This window comes from Opisthorchis viverrini, assembly GCF_000715545.1.
Source record: "Opisthorchis viverrini unplaced genomic scaffold opera_v5_105, whole genome shotgun sequence".
NCBI lineage: Eukaryota > Metazoa > Platyhelminthes > Trematoda > Opisthorchiida > Opisthorchiidae > Opisthorchis > Opisthorchis viverrini.
The window spans coordinates 833466-846172 of record NW_008751759.1 but is presented as its reverse complement, the minus strand read 5'-3'; the positions used below and the strand labels follow the sequence as shown (position 1 = coordinate 846172).

The 12707-nt window shown below is 44.8% G+C and overlaps 1 protein-coding gene across 1 annotated transcript in view; it reads left to right on the top strand.

Annotated features, from left to right (window-relative positions):
- Nucleotides 1-11269: 11269 nt before the first annotated feature.
- T265_05468 (hypothetical protein) overlaps nucleotides 11270-12707 on the top strand; it is a gene marked incomplete at both ends in the record, with an annotated part of 7045 nt that continues 5607 nt past the window's right edge. The window contains one exon of the mRNA XM_009170479.1: nucleotides 11270-11556. Coding sequence (XP_009168743.1) covers nucleotides 11270-11556 — 287 coding nt within the window. The remainder of the gene's footprint in view (nucleotides 11557-12707) is intronic.

Sequence of the window (12707 nt, the reverse complement as noted above, 5' to 3'; positions counted from 1 at the left end):
CATCTAATGAATGGGACAAATGATGAGTTTCTCATGCCGAATAGCTCAAGGTCAGTTTATTGAACGGGGTTTTGTCGGGAATGGTGCATCGGTGTCCGCCATTGATCAAACATCCGGGTATTATCTGGCCAAGTAGTTTAAGGCCCCGTCCACGTATGTGATGCAAGAGGAATTTTAAATTAATCAATCATTTTGACTTGTCTGTTCACCGTTGTTTAGTAATCAGGTGGCACCAAGGAAAATCCATGAGATTGCTTGAGAATACTGACTCTTCGAAACTGTATCCAAATGACATAATATACTACTCATAAGGTTGCTGAAAATCTTCGACAGAACACGACCGGTTTCGTCCTTCTTGGGGCCTATCAGGTAGGCGTAGTCCCCAACCCAAATCATACGGAATTGGCGAAATACACTCATTTGCAAACAAATTTGGTTTTGACAGAGACTCCCCTGGAACCCAGCTAAATCTCTCGTTTGTGATGTTTCCAGGCAACCGAATGTGCTGCACCAGGCCGCCTCATGTTTCATTCGCTATCGAGATATCGCGACACATGTATATACGTAATGCGCTACTCATAAGGTTGCTGAAAACTTCGACAGTCCACAAATGGCTTCACCCTGCTTGGAGCTCATCAGATGGGCGCAGTCCCCGAGTTTGCTTGAGAACATCAACAACGACAGATAAGGCTGGGTTCCAAGTGAGTCCCACGTCAAGACCAATTTGATTCAGATGAGTTCATAAGTGGAAGTTCGAATACGCGGACAAGCAAACCATTGAAACGACATAAAACACTACTCACAAGACTGCTGAAAACTCCACCAACCACCCCAGACCGGTTTTGCCCTTCTTGGATTTCATCTGGCGGGCTCAGTTCCCGCCTTCACCTTAGTGTTGAAGGTGGATTCAATCGAATCCATTTCGTCTAGCGTTGTGTGTTATGTTAAGAGTGTTTTACTTCGACATCCTCGTATATAGTATCACCTGATTCATGATGTGACATTTGTACGGAAAATTTAGTTGAACACTAACAAGCACATTCAAGCGGTTCCTTCGTTACCACCAGGGTGATTTGCAATTGAATGTACTTGTTCAAACCACTGACTTGTTATACAATCAAAAATAACGTCATTCTTATCGTAACAAACTAATTAATGCAGTAGTCAGTGGGGTAGAAACGCATGTTCTCTAACCGGCGACCGGATCTTTTCTAAAAAAATTCACTGAAAATACAGGCTCAATGCACCAATACATCAAGCCACGTGACTCCTAAAGCAGGTAAGAGTAAACAACGATGAGATTAGTTTTTCGTGGAGCCTTGTGTTGTGATAATGCTTATCTGAACAATAACAACAAATGTTTTTTCGTGAAGTACACTTGTCAGTTTTGTAGATATTGATCAATGACAGGTATGGCATGGGAGGACTAAGTTGAATATCATAGCCCTGTCAAGTGGCACTGGCCTGTTGGCCACAGTCTTCTTTCTTAATATCGTGAACCCGAGTGTGCCTTGCCGCTTCATAGTCTGGTGTGCTTAGCCAATGAACGTGTGAATCAGCTGATCTATTGATCGCAGGCGCGCATAGGCGTGTCGTGTGCAGCCGAAAACGAGCCGTTTATGAAGCTCACTTGGAAAGCCCTAGGCGGGCCAAAAAATAAAACTCATCTGTCAAGGGCAAGTGAAGAACAGCCAATCAGATCTGGTTCAACGACAATGGCTATTCCACTGGCGGTTGTGTAGTCCAGTTATGTTCCGTTCTTCTGATATTGTCAAATTAGACAACTTGAGAGTGCTTGCGAACAGCGCACTCCCTCTGATCAGGCGAGAGGAATTTAGCAGTACGAATCTCGTTCCACACACCAAATCCATAAACTCTTTTCTGTTGACCTGACTAAGCTCTGAATGTGTACATGGAGCCATTTCCGTTTGTACTGCAAGAACATACTACTAATCGAACATGATGTACATGAATGCTGAAGAATAAACAACGCATGATGACTCCAAATATCGTATGCCTAACACTGTCTTTGGTCTTAACTGATAGGAAACATTCCTTTTAACTGTTCTCATTTGCCTTCAAATGGAACGCTCAATTCGGGCACGTCGAGAAATCCTCATCAGAACTGTTTGAAACACTCGGGTACAAACAGAATCTCACTGTATCCATTCGGTGAGATCACATGATTCGAATCCACTTGAAAACCGATGGTGATTCCCAACAAGGACAAAAAAGCTGCGTGGCAAAGACTGGTGTCACTAACAGGATGAACTCTTCATTGAATGGAATCAGCTTTGTTCAGAAACGATGGTTCTTCTGTTCTATTTACCTCGTCAAAGTGCAGTCAGTCGTCTGTCTCGAAGTCGAAACTTGATCTCGCGCAACCTGTCTACATCTAACTGGTTTAGAACTCCGTTGCACCCCCATTTGCTGGGGTGATTGCAACCGAAATATGCAGTGAATTAGTGCGCACAGAATGGCCAATGTTCTTCGGATGTGCGCAAACTTTTGGTGTAAATAGGTCTAATTCGACTCCGTTCTCCATGCATTCGATCTATTCTATTCTTGCTGTCAATCCTTTCCAATGTTTCGGGTTGACGTGACGCGTTCTAATGGATCAGTACAAGTTTGCTTGATTGACCGGTCGCTACTGACATCCATTTGGTCATGCCAACTTGACCATTGTCTACAAAAGTGCAAACAGCGCAGCTTGAGTAGCAAATGTCAGCAATGCTGTGAAATGTAGGTAGTCGTGGTACTCCACACAAAAATCGATCAATAAACACATTGACATTGACCCAGTTCATCAGCCATTACGAGCAAAAGAACTGCACAATCACGGGATTCTGAGCCAAGAAACCTAACAACAACCAACGGACCAATTGGATCAATAAAAACAGAAGGCTACTGAGCCAACCAACCAAGTGAACGGAACCCACACTACAAAGCAAGAAGAAAACGGTCGAATCACAACAGAATAACCACACACAGAACTGCCAAATCGAATGCGCCCAGGGAACCAATAGGACACAGGAGATTAGGACCGCGTCAGATTCACAGAAGACCAATCAAAATACGCGAAGACCATTTCCAGAACTACTGGATACTGTTTAGAAGCTATATAATCACAGGCAGAAGAGGAAGAATTCACCCACTCAACCCTGCACTGACGATTGGTGATGAAACGTTTGCAATCCAACCACCAAGCTCGGCGAAAAGACGAACAACCAAGTAGTGAATGTGTTTGTAGGGGATCACGATGTTTGTAGAATTCACGTGCATATCACTCTGGTTTGTGCAGCTACCTTTGCTCTGTAGAAGTTATTCTGGTGCGTCCACATCTGAGAGAATGGACTCAAGTCCCGCTCAAATAGGGGCTTATCAACGGCGCATATGATTGCGAATGGTGGAAGTTTGCTTCCGGATAGCTGATGTGTCAGGCCAGTGTGTCTCAATTTCTGATGAGCGCCACATTTCTTCATCAAAACTTCAATTTCTTCAGTTCACCGGGAAATTTAGCCGTCAAATTCTGGTAAGTGGATCTCTCGTCCATCAAGTTTCAGCTTAGCACATAGTGGTGAGTGCGAATATCAAACCTGGTAGTGATCCCCCCAGCCATCCGAATGTAGATTCTGAACTACTCATGAAAGTTTAACCAGATATTGGTGGTAGAGCTATCAAGCCTCGACATAACATTTCCATCCTGATCGATAGCGTGCATTTGATATCTTACAAACAAAACTCGATATCCGACAGCATGAACGAGTGATTCATCTGGGTTCCAGATGAGTCTCCCGTCAAAACCAAATTGGTTTGCAAATGAGTGTATATCGCCGAGTTCTTGCTATTTGGTTGACGGAAACTCGTGGATTGCGCCCACCAGGTAGGACCCAAGAAGGGCAAAACCGGTCGTGGACTGTCGAAGAATTTTCAGCAACCTTATGAGTGGTGTATTACATCTATGCAATTTATCACGACATCTAAAATATCGTACCAAGTAAAACATGAGACGGCCTGGTCCGGAACGATCTGTTGCTTACAAGCCTTGTGAACGAGAGATTCAACTGAGCTTCAGATGAGTCACTCGCAAAACTTAAGAATCGGCGAAGCGTCCAAACCCAGGGTCGTCTGACCTCGTGAACGGACCACCTGAGTTCTTTCTGACTATCTTACCTCTCTCAGTGATAGTTTCTTCTCAAGCAAGTCCTTTCAGTGCAGCACTCACAAGTCTCCAAACAATGGTGAACAATTCAACCGTAATAGGTCTTCATCAGGTACCAACCCAGTTTACGGCTAAGCGAACGGTCAGGACTCACTGGTACTGTGGAAAGATAGTGTGAAACGCATCTGCATTACTAAATACAACAGTTGGGTGGAAATTAACAACGAAAAGTCTTGGACGTCTCGGTAGACAGGGCGACGTACAAAACTGTTCAAGCGTGTGTGTAACGCGAGACGAAACTTGCTGAACAAACAGTAAGTTACCACAGCAACCACCCTGCAAAGTCCATTCAAAAGGGGACGGAAAAAGCCTCAAGGGAAAGACATTTCGGCAACAACTGGGCAAGTTAGACTTAACCATTCATTAAGACAACTCATGGATAGCGATAACTGTAATGTTGGAGGGACCCATGGAGATATCACCATATACGAGAAGGACACGAGTGTAAAGACTTTTGAGATCTCAGCAGGAGTGGTAATTTCTAGGACTACGGTTATCCTCGAAAAGTCCAATCTATCGACCCATTCTCAGCGCCACCATGAGTGGAGGACCACCAGCTCCATGAGTAAAAATCGACCCTTGGAGCAACGGAATAAAGAATAGGACTCGTTGTGGGATTACGCAAAAGAAAGTCACATTAGGAGAATAAAACTGGTCAGGTTGCGTGAAGTAAGATCGCAGGAGACAGACGGGTCAACAAGTCATTAGCGTTACTCACTCACATCACCAAAATCACCCCAAATATGTTGACCTCATATGAACGCAACTCCACGTGGGAAGCACCTAAGATAGTATCTGTCCGGCTCGATAAATTGATTAGCAGAAGTCAGAGGCCGAAATTTTGTATCGAAGGTGACGTACCAGTTGAAAATGTGCACGTCAATTTAATCAATTCAATCTGTTTGTAATAAGAGGGGAGAGCGAGATGACTCAAATGGTTAGAGCTCGAATTTACTGACCGAAAGGTCCGTGGTTCGAACCCAATCTCAACCTCTCGACTTCCCCTGTCTAGGCTTGGGCAAACTGGCAGACCACGTGCTTTCTTCTGGTGGCATGGCAGCTGGCGCTGAAAGCGTCCGACAGCTGAACGATTGGTAATAAACCGTGTACAATGAGTACACTGGTTCAAGTCGAGGAGCTTTGGAGATACAATGAAGAATTCGAGGCGATGGCTTGTTCCAATAGTTCGGGAATCGGGTAACTATGCATTGAAGGCGATAGCTTCGATGCACGAGCGCCACAGACTGAACGACTGGCAACTTCAGCTAATGGCATTAACAACTGGTGAGTTGAGTCCAAGGGTCCTCATCCAGGAAGGCGACAGTTGCCAAGCCGACAAAGCTTACTGGCTAGTGTTTCCTAACTTCGTTACCAGGTGCCGAAAACGAATCACGCAATCCAATGCAAATGTTCCGATCACACTTGTCCGCATATAGCCGTATGTGAACGCTACGTTTTTGACCGCTCTAATTTTTTTCCACAAAAACATCACATTAATCCGTTAAGAACCAGCAACCGTACGCCAAGTCACACTGATTTCGCATGGTCTATCACTTTTGAATGCGTTGTATTTTTTAACATCACGTGACTTACCATCACTGTACCGCTTAAACTGTATAGAGAGAACTATTGAACAAAGGCGGACAGAGCCTGGGACGAGTATCGATTAATTCAAGCGCGTGTTTCGTTCAAAATAACAGTTATTTAAACCAAAATACAACTTGTAAATATCAAATGAAATGAATTTATCATTCTGGTTCGTACTGTGCGGGATTCAAGCGATATTGGCTTTTAATCCCTTGGATAACGTAAGTATGCAATACATTCGTGTCTCTATTATTCACGGGGTGTCAGTGTGGACTAGGCTGGAAAAATCGGGGCCACAGAACCATTGTTCGCTGCATGCAACCAGGCTCATGAAACATATGACATAGTGGTTCATGTCCTAAGGGAGATTTCACAAGCGAATCTATGCTGAGATGTCGAGAATACGACTGATTCACCTCTGTTTGTAATCGTCAGAAGTGCGAGTCTCAATAGACTCCTGTAGGGAGTTTTGTACACGTGACCTACAGGCGACAACTGGGAGCTCAGCATCGTGATTGGCTCACAGTTAGACAGGATACAGAGTCGTTCATCATTCAGTCACGTGATCCACATAACCTGGCCACACTTGTTGACTCGAGCAACGGATTCTAAGACGGAATTCTCATTTATCGGGGAAATTTTATATTTTCTCTGAACTACTTGTAGATTGTTGGTAGTGTGAGGAGATTCGGGAATTTTGTGGGGATTTCATCCTGTAAGTGAAACCGATCTATGCTGAAAAACCGGTGAATGTTCACCGAAATCACTCTATCACACCAAGTGGCTACAAAGCAGTCGTGATATTTCAACCCATTCCGCGATTCATTTCTTAAAGGGTTTACTGCGCTACGTCTGTAACAAGTTGCGATTCCGCAGCGAATAACTGACTACCGACGTGCTCATGACAACCACTCATATCGAAGCCTTGTCGCAGCATACGTATGTAGTTCGTCGATTGTGAAACCGATGTGGAACACCCACATCCCCTCCTTTACCTGATCATATTTGTTGTCCTCATCAGTTGTACGTGCAGAGGGCCTCTAGAAGACGCCGTAGATGTGGATGGATACACATTGCTGGCTGATTCCATGAGCACTAGTGTAACGGTGGATACTACTGATGAGACGTGTGAGTAGTATGTGGTTTTCCAGTAACTCCGCCTCGCGTCTAATGGAAGGTGGGGTTTATTACAAAACTTGTGGAATTGCTTCGCAGCATTCGTTTACAATTGCGTGAGGGTCAATGAAAGTTCAAGAAAACACGTGAGGATATTGAATTTTTGCAAACAAGGTGAATATGAAAGGCTTACTTTCCTGTCCGATAGTTTGTAGCTGTTTAGTTGGTGTTTTCAAATAAACGCCTCCACGGCAAAGGAGGTTCCTCCTTCTTACTGATGGTCTGGTTGGAAGTGGATTAAAAGTGCTCAACTAGACGTGTCCGCGTGAGGACCCCAAAACGACGTCCGGTCTCAGGGTCCCCGTCCCAAGAAATGCCAGTTGACAAAGCTGCTGAGTTAGTCGGCAATATCTCACTTTATTCGCTGCGAGGCTGTTAGTTGATCTTCCATAATCTATTCTTACATAGGTGTGCGAAGATGGCCCTCAGAAGAAGCCGATCCTCTGACACAGGGATTACATGATTAAATCAGCGCAAGCCAGCTGGAGTTGTTTTCTTGGTATACCATTCGAACTACTACGGTGCACTTATCGGATGACACCGATGGTGAAGCACTGAATGGTTTCTGGCAACCTTGGGTCACATTGGCTGGGTTTCTGGCCTGTATCAGGAGCAGCTCACAAATGAGGCGAGAAATTACTGGCTAAAAGGCTCATGGTTCGAACCCGTTCACCTAATTTTGACTGGGCTTGTCTACGCTTGGGAATATGGCAGTATCTTGGCTCCCGTGCTTTTTTCGGGTGACGCGCAGTCACATATTAAACGGATCGTGGTTTATCGAAGAATCTTCATCGATTCTGCAAATTCTATTTTAAGCTCCACCTGTTCGGGAACTTGCGTCACCTGNGAAATCATCGGAAGTGTGCACCCCAAGAGTACTGAGCGGAGAGCACCGAAATACTGCGGTGCGCTCCATATTACTATACGGATCAGAAACCTGGCCGCTGAGCGCCGAGGACGGATAAAGACTTTCAGTGGTTGACCATCGATGTCTTCGGAACATTGCCCGAATCTGGTGGGAACACCCGATCAGCAATGCTGAATTTACACAAATGGTATTCGATAGGGCTCTTTTCGCACAACCACGTGAAGGGTGGAAGAGAGCCAGAGGCGGTCACACAATGACTTGGCAGCGAAGTATGAAAGCCATTACCAGTGAACTCAGCTGCGCTGGTCATTGCCGTCTTCCTGGATGGGGACCCCGAGACGGGCCACATCAATGGCTGGAGACGTTGTCAGATATGGCCTAGTCGCGCCCTCAATGGCGCTCGTGCATTCAAGCTATTGCCTTCAATGCATAGCTCCCTTCCCAACCCCCCCGCTTAACAGTCCACATACAGTGTTGTATGTATGCACCAATTTATCAGCTCCTTCCTTCAATGCGCAGCTACCTAAACTATCTCCCCAAATCGTCAATGGACGATTTGAGTGGGTACAACCACTGTACAACAAGTACGCGGTGCTTATAGTCAATGATGATGATGATGATCCACCCATTCGGACCTGTCAGTAAGTGATTCTCTTAGTTCTATAGCGTTGCTAAATGGCTAATCCACGTTGTGCGGAAGGCCAAATGCTTGAACCTGTACTACCACTTCAAGCCGTATTTCAAACCAACGTTTGTTTTGAGTACAATTCTTGTCTATTTTGCTGTCTAGTTGGTGTTCCGGAGAAATGAAAATCTGAAACATCGGAATTTTGTGTGAAGTTTAAGCGAAGGCACACCTCCGAAAAATAACATTATTATACATGAATTTTGGACCAATCCATTGGGATAAGCTTTGTGTGACTTAGGGCACAGTGTGACGTGCTAAAAGCAAACGACAAACTACAAGTGCATTCTGTCATATGTGCTGGTTCGCCAATCTGTTGCATCTGACTCCTGACCCGCTCCAGTGCCTAATGCCGGAAAAAAGACACAGTAGAGAACACAACAGCTATATTCCGAATAAGCGAGTGCGAGAGCGTCAGTGCGTGTGATAGCGAATGCACAATGGTCTCAAATTATTTATTGGAGGGACATTGTCTGAACTTGGTCCAATGCTGACACACGTGGTCCGGCTTTGGTACGAGGCTGACCTTGATCAACGCTGACTCGCTCTGTCTGGGTTTGATACAAGTCTGTGACGCGCTGCATATTGAGGGGACGTTGTCTGTCTGGTCAACATCTAGCGGGGTTGAGAGTCTCAGTAGATTTCGGGCATTCAGTGGTTGCTTTCAAGAATCTGGCCTTCCTGATACATCCCTTTCAATAACCGAAAATCCCAAGCGATTCTTGTGGCTTGAAAACTGGACGTACATTTGTACTCGTAGCATGGAGAGATTGTGAAACTTCTGAGGCATTTTTTACCCCGAATGTGAAATTCATCGACAATAGAGAGCTGAAAATCGGTGATGTGGTGAAATATTGGTAGCTCATGTGGGTTTCTTGGTTGTTGATCAGGTGGCTGTTGACCTGTTCGTCGACCTTGGCAGTTGGCTTGCAAACATTTCGTCATCATACGAGGAGACATCATCAGCGCGCAGTTGTGTGTCTCCCCGTGTCTCCCCGTATGTTGACGAAACGTTTGCAAGCCAACTGCCAAGGTCGACGAACAGGTCAACAGCCACCTGATCAACAACCAAGAAACCCACATGAGCTACCAATATTTCACCACATCACCGATTTTCAGCTCTCTATTGTCGATGAATTTCACATTCGGGGTAAAAAATGCCTCAGAAGTTTCACAATCTCTCCATGCTACGAGTACAAATGTACGTCCAGTTTTCAAGCCACAAGAATCGCTTGGGATTTTCGGTTATTGAAAGGGATGTATCAGGAAGGCCAGATTCTTGAAAGCAACCACTGAATGCCCGAAATCTACTGAGACTCTCAACCCCGCTAGATGTTGACCAGACAGACAACGTCCCCTCAATATGCAGCGCGTCACAGACTTGTATCAAACCCAGACAGAGCGAGTCAGCGTTGATCAAGGTCAGCCTCGTACCAAAGCCGGACCACGTGTGTCAGCATTGGACCAAGTCCAGACAATGTCCCTCCAATAAATAATTTGAGACCATTGTGCATTCGCTATCACACGCACTGACGCTCTCGCACTCGCTTATTCGGAATATAGCTGTTGTGTTCTCTACTGTGGGTCTTTTTTCCGGCATTAGGCCCTGGAGCGGGTCAGGAGTCAGATGCAACAGATTGGCGAACCAGCACATATGACAGAATGCACTTGTAGTTTGTCGTTTGCTTTTAGCACGTCACACTGTGCCCTAAGTCACACAAAGCTTATCCCAATGGATTGGTCCAAAATTCATGTATAATAATGTTATTTTTCGGAGGTGTGCCTTCGCTTAAATTTCACACAAAATTCCGATGTTTCAGATTTTCATTTCTCCGGAACACCAACTAGACAGCAAAATAGACAAGAATTGTACTGAGGCTGTTTCGTCATTCGTACGTATCTCACTCCTATCCAGACAGTTCCCAATTAGCCATCTCCTGATTTTTTGGGTGAAAACCTAAGCGTTCGGTGACGAGCGTCTGATTGATGGTGTAATGGACTCGAACTTTGGTAGAACACGGTGCCATTTTATCAAACCCCGTTGAAAATTTCATTTGGAGAAGCAAGTTGTAATGCATTTTGAGCGACCTTTTCACGAGGACACTGAAGTCTATAAGTAACCGCCTATTTCCAAGAATGAAGGTCCTTCTTCCAGCCACGTGGTACTAATCTAACAACGAATAACGGTTCGGAAGTACGAGAAAGACGAATTTCCAATCGGCATGCGCGACCAGAAGAGATACTGTGTGCGTCATGAAGTTTGGCATTCTGATGATAAAGAAAGAAACGATGTCATGCTACTAAATCACTATTCCCACGGCTGGCTGCAAGTTTTACACCAGTTTATATGTACCATGTACCGATTTAGACATGCTTTCAAGAGTTTTGAGCACGTGGTTTCAGGAATTAGCTTGATGGAGTGGAGTGCGGTGTTTCATGAAGAGTTCTTGTCCCGTCAGCTTTAGTCGGATTGACAACTGTTTGGATGGTTGTATAGGCCATTAGAGTACCGTACAAGTCACGTTGAGTGTAGTCCATCAGAAACCAGCTCTTGAAGTGATCTTAGAAGCAAGAACGACATGTGTTTTGCACATTCCCGTGTGGCAAAACTCCCTTTAAGAGAGGGAGCCCCTTGTGAATGCAGTTGTTCCACGTTAGTTAGAGCTTCTGTTCATTTTTCAGGGATCAAGCGTACAAAAAACATGGAAGAGCCAATATCTGACCAAATTTAATGTCACCGACAAAGTGCAAGAAATCATATGGTCGTTGGTCACCTCCAGGCNAAGTACAAGAAATCATATGGTCGTTGGTCACCTCCAGGCCTAACAACAGGTTCAGTGGGTACGACGATGCTGGTGATTGGATCCAAATGGACTTGGTGAAGAACCGACTTTCAGGTCGAAGAAATTCATTACGTCTTTATTTGGATGAGCGCAGACTGCTCAGAAATTGCATACTCAATCCGATTGATGTTGGTAAACCTGTTCCTCCGGAACCGGATTCATTCTCTTTAACAAGGTGAGTAAAACTCAGTTGTTATCTACAGTAATCCGTCTCAGTAAGAACCACCTGCGTTTTCTGAGAACCATGCCTGGAATAAATGTTTTGTGATCTGGTTCGAAAAATAAAAAAATATTTAGTTTCGTCAGGCTAGTGAAGTGACGTTAAAAAGAAATATGTATCACTGTAACCAAACGAACAAGGAAGATTTCTAATCACTTTTGCCAAAAACAGAGCCTATTGATTTTCTGCGGTAAGCCGTCAGTTGTTTGGCACACAAGATGCTTCTTCTGTTCCCTTTATCACTTTGCTGAGCAATCTTCAGACGACATCGTCTGCTTTTCTGATAGTGCAGGACGATTGGACGGCTTTTTAAGCCCCTCATTGGTTAGTTCAAATGCTGTCCACGGGTGATCACGTGACAGGGCTGAGAGAATCAATGTTATATGAGACTTGGCTGTGGTGGTTGAACCATGGTACCGTAGCTAACGATGATTCCGCCGCTAACGATGATAAGCGGCAGAACGCAACATGGTGACACCTCGGACAAGCCATGAGCCATGTATTTTGAATATCAGAAAGTTCAACTAGGTTGATGATATTTCATACTAGGTTATGCGCCTGAATATTCATAGTGTGCCGGCATATAAATGACGGTTTTAGAAAGCACGTACCTAATCACTGAAAGTACCTGACAGTTGTGAAATGCTATAATAGGTTGATCTAAAAAGCTACTAACTAAATCAGAAAAGTAGCACTCTCGGTCTATGGTCAAATGGCCAGCCAAATGTAGAGTTGATACGAATGGATGATCTGATGCTCACTAAGTGATAAACTTGAATAAGCCCAGACATTCTTGGTAACGTTTCGTGGGGCTCCCAAGTAGGTGAGCGACACCGTGCCGCTTGTCGTCGTCAGAGTTGCGGGAGACGACCGGAGCGTCACTAAACCGCAGTGACCTAAAACATGTTACAGAGTATTTTTCACTGGCAACTTGCGGAATATAGGTTTGCTATCACCTCCAATGCATATCCCCCTTCCAAGTTCCCTCACTTAACAGTCCATTGACAATGCTGTATATGCGCAGAAACTTATCAGATCCCGCCCCAAATAATCGATGGACGAAACTGTGGTAGCTACAACCACTGTACGACAAGTACGCGGTTCTT